Source organism: Myotis nattereri (genome assembly GCF_964212035.1).
Source record: "Myotis nattereri genome assembly, chromosome: 3".
Lineage (NCBI taxonomy): Eukaryota > Metazoa > Chordata > Mammalia > Chiroptera > Vespertilionidae > Myotis > Myotis nattereri.
The window spans coordinates 189,169,339-189,184,371 of NC_138077.1; the positions used below are offsets into that span (position 1 = coordinate 189,169,339).

At 43.6% G+C, this 15,033-nt stretch overlaps 1 protein-coding gene across 2 annotated transcripts; it reads right to left on the bottom strand.

Moving 5' to 3' along the window:
- Positions 1-108: 108 nt before the first annotated feature.
- On the bottom strand, positions 109-14,379 carry PRDX1 (peroxiredoxin 1). 2 transcript variants are annotated; one of them, XM_081085845.1, is made up of 6 exons: positions 13,796-14,379; positions 11,372-11,488; positions 9,498-9,651; positions 9,009-9,131; positions 7,175-7,305; positions 109-422 (listed from the first exon to the last, which is right to left on the bottom strand). In XM_081085845.1, exons 2-6 carry the CDS (start codon positions 11,475-11,477, stop codon positions 337-339), a joined length of 600 nt encoding a protein of 199 aa, XP_080941971.1. In that variant the 5' UTR covers positions 11,478-11,488; positions 13,796-14,379; the 3' UTR covers positions 109-336. The 2 variants fall into 2 exon arrangements, with proteins under 2 accessions (XP_080941971.1, XP_080941972.1); XM_081085846.1 differs by having other exon boundaries at positions 13,766-13,796.
- Positions 14,380-15,033: the final 654 nt, after the last annotated feature.

Below are 15,033 nucleotides of genomic sequence, written 5' to 3' on the forward strand. Positions count from 1 at the left end.
CAAGTGGGAAAAAAAGAAAAAAGGAGACATATGTACCACTCTTTGTAATACTTTAAGCAATAAAACAAAATTTTAAAAAATAATAAAATAAAATGAAGAAACAACAGGTCTCAGTTCAAGTTTAATAGAAACCACAAAAGATCAAAGGTGATGTCCCACTACTGTTTACATTAGAAAATTTCCTCCAGAGGAACTATGGCTGACCCTCCACAAAACCTACAGGAAAGGCCACATCTGGGCTAAGTCTAAGATCTTGTTTTAAGTATGACAATAGTAAAAGAGAGGTTCTGTTCTCATGGCTGTACATTGCCGCATGACCCTATAATGACCCAGTGCTCACTTCTGCTTAGAGAAATATTCTTTGCTCTTCTGGACATCAGGCTTGATGGTATCACTGCCAGGTTTCCAGCCAGCTGGGCACACTGCAAGAGAAAGTTACCACTAATTAGTAATTTGCTCAGTGGTGAGCTCTCATGAACAAATGGATTCCTCAAAACTAAATCTGAGCCCTAAAGAGCCTGTAATAAGCACCAGGAAGCCTAACCTACAGTCTAAAACAGGGGTGGGCAAACTTTTTGACTCGAGGGCCACAATGGGTTCTTAAACTGGACCAGAGGGCCGGAACAAAAGCATGGATGGAGTGTTCGTGTGAACTAATATAAATTCAAAGTAAACACCATTACATAAAAGGGTACTGTCTTTTTTTTCAATAGTTTTATTCATTTCAAACTGGCCGGATCCGGCCGCGGGCCGTAGTTTGCCCACGGCTGGTCTAAGATCATAAGTATAAAAGCCTTTTAGTGCAAGGCTAACAACAAACATGCAATTTAATCCTCTCTATAGCCCCATTACTATTATACCTAGTTTATTCATTCAGCACCTGACATTCATTTTTTAAAAAGCAATAGTTTCAGCTGTAGGCTTTGTTCAAAAAAACCTAAAACATATGAGGCAAGATTTGTTAACAGTAGATAGTAGATAAAGGGGTACTCATGTTCTCTGTCATTTTATGTATGCTTCAAATGCATCTTTTAAAAAATAAGCTTAAATGCTGCTCTTAAAAAAAGTGGTGCTGGCCGAACTGGTTTGGCTCAGTGGATAGAGCGTCGGCCTGCGGACTGAAGGGTCCCGGGTTCGATTCCGGTCAAGGGCATGTACCTGGGTTGCAGGCACATCCCCAGTAGATGTGCAGGAGGCAGCTGATCGATGTTTCTCTCTCATCGATGTTTCTAACTCTCTCTCTCCCTTCCTCTGTAAAAAATCAATAAAATATATTAAAAAAAAAAAAAAAAGTGGTGCTGCCCTAACTGGTTTGGCTAAGTGGAAAGAGCATCAGCCTGCAGACTGAAGGGTTGCAGGTTCGATTCTGGTCAAGGGCACATACCTGGGTTTCAGGCTTGATCCCCAGTGGGGAATGTGCAGGAGGCAGCCAATCAGTGATTCTCTCTCATCATTGATGTTTCTATCACTCTTTCCCTCTCCCTTCCTCTCTAAAATCAATAAAGATATATTTTAAAAAAACAAAAAGGTGCTGGGACAGCTGATTTCCACGTGCAAAAGAGTAACAGTAGACTCCAAATTTTAAAAAAAATAACTCAAAAATGGATCAATGGCCCGGCCGGTGTGGCTCAGTGGTTCAGTGTCAACCTATGAACCAGGTCACAGTTCCACTGCCAGAGTACATGTGCAGGTTGTGGGCTTTATCCCCAGTAGGGGACGTGCAGGAGACAGCCAATGGATGATTTTCATTGATGTTTCTATCTTCCTATCCCTTCCTCCCTTGAAATAAAAACATATTACTTCCTTCCCCTCTGAAATATATATATTTAAATCCTATATAATAAAAGGGTAATATGCAAATTGACCCTAACAGCAGAACGACTGGGAATGACTGGTCACTATGACATGCACTGACCACCAGGGGGCAGACGCTCAATGCAGGAGCTGTCCCCTGGTGGTCAGTGTACTCCCACAGGGGGAGCTCTGCTCAGCCACAAGCCAGGCTGATGGCTGCCAGCACAGTGGTGGTGGTGGGAGCCTCTCCCGCCTCCTCAGCAGTGCTAACGATGTCCGACTGCAGCTTAGGTCTGCTCCCTGCTGGTAAATGGACATCCCCCGAGGGCTGTCGGGCTGCCAGAGGGATGTCTGACTGCCAGCTTGGGCCCAATCCCCCAGGGAGCGGGCCTAAGCCAGCAAGTGGACATCCTCTGAGGGGTCCCAGACTGCAAGAGGGCATAGGCCGGGCTGAGGGACCCCCCCTCCCCCGAGTGCATGAATTTTTGTGCACCGGGCCTCTAGTATATATATAAAAAAGTAAAAACTTTTTTTAAAGAACCAACCAATGAATTCATAAATAAGTGGGACTACAGATCAACATTTCTCTCTCTCCCCTGTCTAGAAATCAATTTTTAAAAAATGGATTAATGAAGTAAATATAAGGGCTAAAATCATAAACTCTTCAAAGTGGAAAATCAGGATTAATCCCTTGCCTCACTTTCCACAGGTTAGCGTAAGGAGCACTGCTAGTTCAGGATGGCAGGGAAATGTTGAAGGCTATGCTTTCTGCATAAACTTCATGACCTTGGATTTGGAAATGTATTCTTAGATATGATGCTAAAAGCACAAGCAACAATAAAAAAACAGGTAAGTTGGACTTGATCCAAATTAACAACTTTTAGAACATTATAAAGAGAGTGAAGGCAACCCACAGAATGGGAGAAAATATTTATGAATTATATATCTGATAAGGGATTAATATCCAAAATGCAAAAAGAATTCCTGCAATTCAACCACACACAAAAAAAAATTCAAAAATGAGCAAAACATCAATACATGAGTGGACAAAAAAAGTTGAGGTACATATCTACAATGGAATATTGGCCATAAAAAAGAATGAAATCTTGCCACTTGTGAGAGCATGAGAGGCATATCCCCCTGATATGCCACGGTTGTGGGTTCAAGCCCCTGTTTTCCAACCCCCGTCAGGGCACATATAAGAATCAACCAACTTCAGGCCTGATCCCCGCAGGCCAGGCTGAGGGACCCCACCAGTGCACAAATCCGTGCACCGGGCCTCTAGTATAGTTAATAATATTGTAAAAACAGCCCCAGCTGGTTTGGCTCAGTGGATAGAGTGTCAGCCTACGGACTGAAGAGTCCCAGGTTCGATTCCAGTCAAGGGCACATGCCCAGGTTGCAGGCTTGGTCCCCAGTAGGGGGCGTGCAAAAGACAGCCGATCAATGATTCTCTCTCATCCTTGATGTTTCTATCACACTCCTCCCTTCCTCTCTGAAATCAATAAAAATATATTTTTTAAAAACCAACACTTGAATTTGAGTGAAACATCTAAGTGTGGATCTTTCTAAATACTGGTGTGGTCTTAAGTGCCATGACATTAGGGCCAAGGAGATTAAGTTGGCAAGGTCTCTTTATCCTGGTTCATTATTCTTCCTCTCTGTGTTATAATTGGGTTGTTCTAAAGCTTTATGTTTTCTTCTATACAAAACAATCTTTTTGGCTGCTTATTAGCACCTACTGCCAAACTTTTGTCTGCCTATAGCCTGGTCTTTGCTTTCATACTGCTTTGTTCTCTGCAGCTAATTTTGCCACTCTAGTCTTTGTGCTGAACCTCATACCCCACACCAGGAGGCAGTATCAGGAGCTGTCTGCTCTTTCAATCAACTCCCAAGGGAGCTTCTGTAAATGGTGCCTTCTGGTATCAGTGTTCACTGATCCCTATTAGCCTTCCACTACAGCCAAGTTTCATTTTTGGGTCCCCCAAAATGAGGACATTAATCCAGACTAACAACTTCCATCTTCTTTAAGTCACAATATCAGAGTTGAATTGGCCTTAGAAAGCTAGTTTGAAATACTTAACTTCTAGAGAAAATGAAATAAGACAAGAACTTTGTCCAAGCCCACCTGTGCACTTGATCTATCAGTAGCACTTAATCACAACTATTTTGTTCTCAATTACATTAAGTTTGGGGGGGGGGGGGGGGGTGGCCGGTCAAGATCCTCTTCTACCGCCGAAACCAGTTTGGCTCAGTGGATAGAGCGTCGGCCTGCGGACTGAAGGGTCCCGGGTTCGATTCCGGTCAAGGGCATGTACCTGGGTTGCAGGCATATCCCCAGTGGGGGATGTGCAGGAGGCAGCTGATCGATGTTTCTCTCTCATCGATGTTTCTAACTCTCTATCTCTCTCCCTTCCTCTCTGTAAAAAATCAATAAAATATATTAAAAAAAAAAAAAAAAGATCCTCTTCTATCTGCAGCCTCAGGAACTGAGTCCTTAAAACTAACTAACTCTTTTTTTTTTTTTGGTGTCCTTGACTGGAATCGAACCTGGGACCCTTAAGTCCACAGGCCGACGCTCTATCCACTGAGCCAAAGTACTCAGGGCAAAACTAATTAACTCTTAGTTGGGATATGGTTGTTTCATTCCAGCAACAATTGCATGGGGGAGGGGAGGAAGAGTTGGGTTGGGAGTAAAAAAAGCTATAGCCTTACAAACTCAAAAGATGGGATCAAATAGTTCAGTACTTGCAATGAGAATATTTAAGGAAAGAAGTACTAGTGCTGGAGCCATAAAAAAAGGCCTACACTCTTGGCAAATGCTGGATTAAAAACCTTATGTTGAATCTGCTCAGTTATGCTTAGACTTTACAAAGTTACACTCACAAACACATTATCTTTGATCCTGAAACTTCTAAATTAAGAACCTTGATATTTCACTTGAAACCCTCTAGGCCTAACCTCTCCTTAAAAAAAATTTTTTTTTTAAATGTCACTGGATTGTACACTTGAAAATGGCTAAGATGGTAAATTTGCTATGTATGCCCTAACCCAGTGATGGCAAACCTTTTGAGCTCGGCGTGTCAGCATTTTGAAAAACCCTAGCTTAACTCTGGTGCCGTGTCACATATAGAAATTTTTGGTATTTGCAACCATAGTAAAACACTTATATTTTTGATATTTTATATATTTAAATGCTATTTAACAAAGAAAAATCAACCAAAAAAATGAGTTCGCGTGTCACGTCTGACATGCGTGTCATAGGTTCGCCATCACTGCCCTAACCGGTTTGGCTCAGTGGCTAGAGCGTCAGCCTGCAGACTGAAAGGTCCCAGGTTCGATTCTGGTCAAGGGCATGTACCTTGATTGCGGGCACATTCCTAGTAGGAGGTGTGCAGTAGGCAGCTGATCGATGTTTCTAACTCTCTATCCCTCTCCCTTCCTGTCTGTAAAAAATCAATAAAATATATATACTTTAAAAAAAATTTGCTATGTATATTTTACCACATATTTTTTAAATGCTAAAAATAAAACAAGGAAGTTTGAAAAAATATATATTTTAGAATATATTTTTATTGATTTCAGAGAAGACTGGACAGGGAGAGAGACAGAAATTTCAATGATAAAAGAGAAACATTGACTGACTGCATTCTGCATGCCCTCCACTGGGGATGGAACAGCAAGTTGGGATTGCAACTTGGGAACTTGCCCTGACCAGAAATCAAACTGTGACCTCCTGGCTCAAAGGTCAACACTCAACCACTGAGCCATACCAGTTGGGCTCAAATATATTCTTAAATCATAAAAATGTATTAGTTCTATCTGCCTATTGTTTTTGGTTAAGTTGTCTTAGTCCTATTTTATTTTCCAAATGTCAAAACTGTTCACATAGTACTTTTATTTATTTATTTTTAATTGATTTCAGAGAGGAAAGGAGAGGGGGAGAGATAGAAACATCAGTGATGAGAGGGAATCATTGACCGGCTGCCTCCTGCATGCCCCACACTGGGAATTGAGCCCTCAACCCCAGGCATATGCCTGACCGGGAATCAAACTTGAGCCCCTGGTTCATAGGTCCATGCTCAACCACTGAACCACACCAGCTGAGCTATTACCTTTATTTTTAAAACCCAAATAAAACAGCCCTAACCGGTGTGGCTCAACTGGTTGAGCATTATCCCATGCACCAAGAGGATGCTGGTTGGGTTCCGTCAGGGCACATGCCCACATTGCAGGCTCTATCCCCAGTAGGGGTTGTGCAGGAGGCAGCCAACAGATGTGTCTCCTTCACTGATGTTTCTCTCTTCCCCTTCCTCTCTCTAAAATCAATAATAATATATTTTTAAAATAATAACAATAAGCCTTAGCTGGTTATTCCTATACAGTTGGAATAAAAACCCTTTATAGCCCTAACCGCGTTGGCTCAGTGGATAGAGGGTCAGCCTGCAGACTGAAGGGTCCCAGGTTCAATTCCAGTCAAGGGCATGTACCTTGGTTGCGGGCACATCCCCAGTAGGGAGTGTGCAGGAGCCAGCTGATCGATGTTTCTCTCTCATCGATGTTTCTGACTTTCTATCCCTCACCCTTCCTCTCTATAAAAAAAAATAAAATAAAATAAAAATCAATAAAATGTATATAGATATATACATATATATATATATTTTTTTTTTTTAAAAAAAGCCTATATAGCCCTAGCCAGTTTAGCTCAATGGATAGAGCATCAGACTATGGGCTGTGAAGGGTCAAGGGCACATGCCTGGGTTGCAGGCTCAAGCCACAGTAGGGGGCGTGCAGAAGGCAGCCAATCAATGATTCTCTCATCATTGATGTTTCTATGTCTGTCTCCCTCTCCATTCCTCTCTGAAATCAATAAGAAAAAAAATTTTTTATAGCAGTGGTTCTCAACCTTCCTAATGCTGCGACCCTTTAATACAGTTCCTCATGTTGTGGTGACCCCCAACCATAAAATTATTTTCATTGCTACTTCATAACTGTAATTTTGCTACTGTTATGAATTGTAATATAAATATCTGATATGCAGGATATATTTTCATTGTTACAAATTGAACATAATTAAAGCATAGTGATTAATCACAAAAACAACATGTAATTATATGTGTTTGCCGATGGTCTTAGGTGACCCCTGTGAAAGGGTCATTCGATCCCCAAAGAGGTCGCAACCCACAGGTTGAGAACCGCTGCTTTATAGTCTTCTCCCCAAGCTTTTCTATTGCCCCACCCCCACAACGCACTATAATCCAGAAACTTCAATTTCCTAAAGAAACATAATCACTCTCCTTGTTTGGTAGACTTTGTTCCTACCACATCTTTCCCATCCATCCACCATTTTGTTGTCTTGTCACCAAACAGACTGAATTACCTTCCCCATGTTTGTCAGTGAACTGGAAAGCCTGAACTAGTCTCAGAGTCTCATCCACAGACCGGCCAACAGGAAGGTCATTCACAGTGATCTGGCGAAGGATACCTTTGTCATCAATGATAAAGAGGCCCCTGGGAAGAAAAGATTGAAGGTTTGAGAAAGAGGCAGTACAGATTTAACAACTGGTTTGTTAGGCATCCCTGGCTGGGTAACTCAGTAGCTTAGTGTTGTCCTGATACGCCAAAATTACGGGTTTGATTCCTAGTCAGGGCACATACAAAAAGCAACCAATAAATGCATAAATAAGTGGAACAATAAATTGATGTTTCTCTCTCCTTCCTCTCTCTCTAAAATTAATCAATAAATTTCTAAAAATTAAAAACTGGCCGAAACCGGTTTGGCTCAGTGGATAGAGCGTCCGCCTGCGGACTGAAAGGTCCCGGGTTCAATTCCGGTCAAGGGCATGTACCTGGGTTGTGGGCACTTCCCCAGTGGGGGATGTGCAGGAGGCAGCTGATTGATGTTTCTCTCTCATCGATGTTTCTAACTCTCTATCTCTCTCTCTTCCTCTCTGTAAAAAATCAATAAAATAAAAAAATAAAAAAAACTGGTTTGCCCTAACCAGTTTGGCTCAGTGGATAGAACGTTGGCCTGCCAACTTAAAGGTCCCAGGTTCGATTCCTGTCAAGGGCATGTACCTTGGTTGCGGGCACACCCCCAGTAGGGGGTGTGCAGGAGGCAGCTCATCGATGTTTCTCTCTCATCGATGTTTCTAACTCTCTATTCCTCTCCCTTCCTCTCTGTAAAAAAAAATCAATAAAATATATTTTAAAAAAGAATTAAAAACTGGTTTATTAGAATAGACAAGCAGGCCGAAACCGGTTTGGCTCAGTGGATAGAGCGTCAGCCTGCGGACTGAAAGGTCCCAGGTTCAATTCCGTTCAAGGGCATGTACCTGGGTTGCGGGCACATCCCTAGTGGGAGATGTGCAGGAGGCAGCTGATTGATGTTTCTTAACTCTCTATCTCTCTCCCTTTCTCTCTGAAAAAAATCAATAAAATATATTTAAAAAAAAAAAAGAATAGAGAAGCAATGGAAATGGGCTGGTCTCCCAGACATGCACAGGCCTTGCCCTTATTGAGGATGCCCTTGCATAAAGAATGAGACCAATCCCTGGCCAGCATGGCTCAGTGGTTGAGTGCCGACCTATGAACCAGGAGGTCACAGTTCAATTCCCAGTTAGGGCACATGCCCGGGTTTGGGCTCAATCCCCCATGGGGGGCATGCAGAAGGCAGCCCATCAGTGATTCTCATCATTGATGTTTCAATCTCTCTCTTCCTCTCTGAAATCAATAAAAATAAATATATTTTTTAAATGAGACCATCACACTGTACACCTTAAATTTAATACAGTGATGTATATCAATTATTTCATTTTATTTTTTTGTTGATCCTCATCTGAGGATATCTTTCCACTGATTTTAGAGTGGAAGGGAGAGGAAAAGACAAAGAGAAACATCGAAGTGACATGGGTTGGTTGCCTAACATATATGCCCCGACCAGGGCCAGGGATTGAGCCTGCAACCAAGGTAGGTGCCCTTGACTGGAAATCAAATCTGAGACCCTTAAGTCTGCAGACTGACATTCTATCCACTGAGCCAAACTAGCTAGGGTGATATATCAATTATTTCTTAATAAAACTGATTTAAAAAATGAAATGAGAAAGGAGTCTGTACAGATCAGGGCTCTAGCTTTCTCCAAATAAAAGGGCCTCAGTCAATCATATCTATTACAATAAATGTCAGCAACACCCTCCCCGCCCCCAAGTATATACCTGAATGAGATGCCTTCATCAGCCTTTAAGACTCCGTAGTCCTGAGCAATGGTGCGCTTGGGGTCTGACACCAAAGGAATGTTCATGGGACCCAGTCCTCCTTGTTTCTTGGGTGTGTTGATCCTACAGCAAAGGGCACACATATAAATCACATTCACGCAAACTCTTGTGTAGCAAATACATTAACTGTATCTACACACCCCCCCTTTCCAACATTTCTAACCTACTTCCCAGAAACTTCAAACTTTTCCAGCAGTAAACTGAATGGCTAAGGATAGTTAAGGTCACCAGGGTATACTCAGCTGCAACCCAAGTTGCTTCTCCTCTGCTGCCAAGTAATAAGAAAGCAACAAGAGGAAGCCAGGGCCTTTGCACTCCTTCCATGAGGAGCCAGAAGCCAATACTTGAGAAAGTCTATTGCCAAAGCCTCCTAATCTCAGTTCCTGCTTAGTTAAAAAGTCCATATGTCAAATGGACCAACGGATTTACCATGCCAGGTGACAGAAGTGAGAATCCACAGAAGCACCAATCACTTGGCAGTTGATTTTCTTAAATTCTTCTGCCCTATCACTGAAAGCAATGATCTCCGTGGGGCACACAAAGGTAAAGTCAAGAGGGTAAAAAAAGAACACCACATATTTTCCTGGAAAAAAGAAAAAAAGAACCCCAAGTTAGCCTTTGAAACAGACATCCATGCTTTATAGAGAACAGACAAGAAAACACATATTCCAACAGAAAAAGAGGCCTTTTTAAGTTGATGCCAGACACAATTGCTAGATGTCAAGATGCTCAAAATAAATGTCTCCTGGCAGCCACTTTCAGAACCTCTTGCAGGAGGACTTGCATGGAAAAGTTCCTTCCCAGTCCATGCTTTATTTTTCTGTCTCCATATTAGCTGCCAAATACAGAACTAAATTTTTTTAAAATATATTTTTATTGATTTCAGAGAGGAAGGGAGAGGAAGAGAGAGACAAAAGCATCAATGATGGAGAGAGAGAATCACTGATTGGTTACCTCCTGCACGTACCCTTCTGGGGATCAAGTTCACAAACTGGGCATGTGCCCTGACCAGGAATCGAACCTTTTCTTAGGTGGACACTCAACCACTGAGCAATACCGGCCAGGCTGTTCAGTCTAATTTTTTTCTTCTCTGGTTAGTTAAAATTAGCACAGGCCCTAACCGGTTTGGCTCGGTGGATAGAGCGTCAGCCTGCAGACTGAAAGGTCCCAGGTTCAATTCCGGTCAAGGGCATGTACCTTGGTTGCGGGCACATCCCCAGTAGGAGGTGTACAGGAGGCAGCTGATCGATGTTTCTCTCTCATTGGTGTTTCTAACTCTCTATCCCTCTCCCTTCCTCTCTGTAAAAAATCAACAAAATATATTTTTAAAAAAATTAGCACAGATAACAAGTTCTCCAATGAAGAAAAGCAAAAACAAGAATGCAGTTACTACTGGATAGTCCAATGCCAATGCTTACACTCAGTGCCCAGTAAGAAGCTGAAATGCTGAATTCTCTGCTGCAGGGTAGTAAGAGACCAACAAGAAGTCAGAGCCTTTGCACTTCTTTGACAATGAACCACAGTAATGGAGTGGGTAAGGTTTAAGTGATCGCCTGAATCACCACAAATATGTTCCTAATCAGCCTGATAAGAAAAATTTTATATGGCAAACATTCCAAAAATCCTGGTAGTTAACAGGACTTCCAGTTGGACTTTTACTGAAGTCACTCAGATTACCAACTGAATAGCTCTTCAAAGGCCAGGTAGCCTCTCACACCTATACTTCCCAGAGGAGTTTGAGGTTTGCGTTCAATTGTCCCAGCTGCTCCCAACTGTGAGGTAAAAGAGAACCTTATTAGAACTTGACAAGTGTCTGCATGAACCTCTAACAGAAAAGAGCTATTCCAACCATGACATCAACTCTCCCTTGGGGGCAAAACAGTCAAGTGAATGTGCCTAAACCCTCTACTAATACAGTAGCTATGACACATATTTCATAAACTGAACAAGCAGTGTCACAGCTCCAAATATGAGCTCTGAGATTTTAAATTGTTGAAGACTTCTTATAATGAAATAGTAAGACTGAGATAATCAGATTGTCTCCAATAATACAATTGAGGAGTGCTGAGAAGATAAATGAGCTAATATATTAGTTTAGGCAAAATGAAGCATGTGCTTTCTCCAAAATATCGATAATCACCATGTCATTTCAACCTAAAGGCAACAGCCTACCACCCTGAACACCTTGATCTAGGAGACATAAATTATTTTACAATCAAAAATACAGAAATACAAAAATCAAACAAGCCATCTCTAGATAGCAGAATAATTGCATTTCAATGAACCTAATGTAATAGGCTTACCTCTGTAGTCAGATAGGCTGATATCTTTGAACTGACCATCAGGCATAACAGCTGTGGCTTTGAAGTTGGGGGCAGGGTGGCCGATTTTAGCATTTCCTGAAGACATCCTGCTATCAGCTGGAAAGGATAAAAGAGGAAATGAACTTGAAACAAGTCTTCTTTTTCTAGATAACCAGTACCCTCCATCAACTTAACTGTAGACTTAACTGTAGTACAATAAAGCATTTACCTGGTGGCCCTGAATATATACATTAAGTTTTTTATTGTATTTCTTGTTTTGTTTTTACATTAACTTTTTTTTAAAACGTACTTTATTGATTTTTTACAGAGAGGAAGGGAGAGGGATAGAGATTTAGAAACATCAATCAGCTGCCTCCTGCATACTCCCTACTGGGGATGTGCCTGCAACCAAGATACATGCCTTTGACCGGAATCGAATCCGGGACTCTTCAGTCCGCAGGCCTACGCTCTATCCACTGAGCCAAACCAGCTAGGGCAGTGATGGTGAACCTATGACACGCGTGTCAGAGGTGACATGTGAACTCTTTTTTTGATTGATTTTTCCTTGTTAAATGGCATTTAAATATATAAAATAAATATCAAAAATATAAGTCTTTGTTTTACTATGGTTGCCAATATCAAAAAATTTCTATATGTGACATGGCACCAGAGTTAAGTTAGGGTTTTTCAAAATGCTGACACGCGAGCTCAAAAGGTTCGCCATCACTGAGCTAGGGCTACATTAACTTTTTTAAAAATTAATTTTACTGGGGTGACATTGGTCAGCATGGTCACATAGGTTTCAGGTGTGGGTTTCTGTTACAAAATCTTTATATATTGCACCGTGTGCCCACAAGTTAAACCTTCCCCTGTCACCTACGTTAACGTCCATAGATTAGTAAGAAGCTTTCCAGTTTTTGAAAGAAAACCAGATATTACACATCTCTGAATATCAACTTTTGTTTTCATTTAAAAACAGCAATTTCTTTAATAATTGAAGTAACCTCCATTAACTTTTTCTGAACCATCATTTGTGCAATGGCATTTTCCTCTATAATTTCATCATACAGAAGCAGAGAGGGGTGGGGGATTGGAGACTCTCAAACCTGAACCCAAACACACAACGCCAGAGTGCCTGACTCCCAAAAGCGGGCAATACTGCCCTTTCCCTGGGCTGCGCCTCCACTGTATTCATAGCGTGGGAAGCACACTTGATATTCAAGCACACGTGGTAGTTTGCCAAGAACACATACCCTAAAGCCCATCCAGCCTTTTAAGAGGCAAGACCAGAATTCTGGCATCTGCTCAATCTCAAAACTTTAGGTATTTGTGTTTAAGCCCTACAAGTCCTTTCCAAAATGGGTTTCTGACCGCAGGGTCAAGATCCTGGGGCAATAAGTACAAGAGCCAATCTATTGCTAAACAGGAATGTTGCACTGGACTCACCCAGGTCAACTCCAAGGAGTTAAGAATGAGATGCGGGTAAGCCATGGGTTTGAAAGCCTCAAGAAGCTCATTTTCTAGCACCAGCGGTTTGGGGTCATACTATCCCAGCCGAAAAAAACGTTGTGAGCATTGATTATCTCAAACGTTTTACTGCCTAATACCTTTAATAACAACAATTTCAAAAAACAAAAAACGGTAAGGGACGTTGCAGCTTGGCGACCAAATACAGAGTGTGACCCTAACGTAAGTGGCCTCGTCCGAACCTGCTTTTCCAGGCGGCGCCCCCTAAAGCCGGACCAATCGGGAAAAGCCCGTTGGACTTCCAGCCCGGGTGGGACTCGTCAGATCAGCCCAAGAACTTCGCAGCCAAAAACCACACCCTCAAACCGCACTGAAGGTACCCCCCCGCCCCTCCCGCCATCACTCCCACCCCAGCACTTCGGGAAGCGCCCGCAGAAAAAAGTCTTCACCGAGGCATCGGGGATCACCACCACCCCCATTATGCAGATGGAAAAAGGAAGGCGGGGAAGGGAACCGTAATATCCGAAGCTTCACAGCTAGTAACGGCCCAGGCCAGGGGCCAGCTATTTTACACCTACCACCTGAAAGAGGGGTGCCCTCAGGTCAGCTTCCGAGTCCATTCCAGAAGCTTCTCGAACCGCCCTAATCGAGGGGCCAGGACCACCAGCCCGCCCCTCCGAGCCAATCCGTGCCCTGTGCCCTGGTGGATGGGAGGGGGACTCGAGCCTGCGTTAGCCTCGGGGTTCACCCAACCCCCAGGACCCACAGGTGTGTCCACGCGAAGCTGCGCAAACCGCCTGGCCACTCTCGGGCGGCAGGCCGCGCCCGGAAACCTCCCCAGTCACAGCACCCCCAGTGGAGCCCGGAGAGTGGGGGGGCGGCTGGGAGGGGAATAAAAGGCGACCTGCGGAATGCGGGGCGCTTCACCTGCAGAGGCCGCGCGGCCCACGTACTCACCAGCACTGAAGCAAAAATGGCAAAACCAGTCAAGCAGGAAGGAGACGCACGAAAAGCGCGCGCGGCCTCGCTGCGCTGCTTTTATAGCCGGTATGGTTCTCGCGAGAGTCAGAGCGGGTCGGGGTGCGGGAGGGGGAGAGGGGAGGGGGATCTGGCCGGAGCCCAGTCCGGATCCAACGCTCCCAGCCGGAGTGACTCAGCGCTTTCCCTAGGGGCGGGCTCGGTGCCCAAAGTACCAATCCCCCATACCTGCCGCCCGTGGTTGGGGTCGGAGTGAGGCACACACACTCCGGATCGCCTCCAGACGCCTCCGTTACCCGGGATTTCTTCGGGAACGGGGGTGAGGGGTGGGGGGAGGGGAGGTAAGGGGGAGCGTGCCTTGCGCTCAAAACCCAAACCTGGGTAGAGGGTCTCGCTGCTGCACCACATTTAACCGCTACGAGCCCTGCGAGCTATCCAAATGTTCCCCTCGGGCCCCCACATCCTCTGCCTTAGTGTTGATCCTCGGTACCCCTCAGTGCTTAAGCCCCCTTCGTGTTCTAATTACAAGATTGCTGCTTCCATCTCCATCCATCCCTTCCACCACGTCTGGAGGGAATATTTTTTTTTAAATATATTTTATTGATTTTTTTACAGAGAGGAAGGGAGAGGGATAGAAAGTTAGAAACATCAATCAGCTGCCTCCTGCACACTCCCCACTGGGAATGTGCCCGCAACCAAGGTACATGCCCTTGACCGGAATCGAACCCGGGACCCTTGAGTCCGCAGGCTGACGCTCTATCCACTGAGCCAAACCGGTTAGGGCTGGAGGGAATATTTTTGAAATCTGACCGTATCACTCCTCTGATTTGTGGTTTAAAAAACTGAGGCAATTTCCTGAATTCAAGCATCTCACTGCCATTTTATGTGTGGCCTTTAGGCACGAGTCTTAATCCTTTAGCTTTACTTTTCTTACTTGTAAAATGGGAACTCTATTCTTTATTGAGATCATCTATGTAGTTTTTTTAGCACAGTACCCAGTTCTTACTACACATTAGAAATGTTATCTATTATTACTATAACTTTTGCGTCTCGATTGTAACACCCAGAACAGTGTGTGGCTGTTTCAAGCCTTCAAGTTTTTGTTCAAGCATGAAGAAATGTTACCACTGTTAGGGTTCTTGGGTTCCCTAAGATAGAAATCAAGGGGAACCCCCAGAGAAATTTCCAGACAGATTTTTATTAAACTTAAGCTAGAG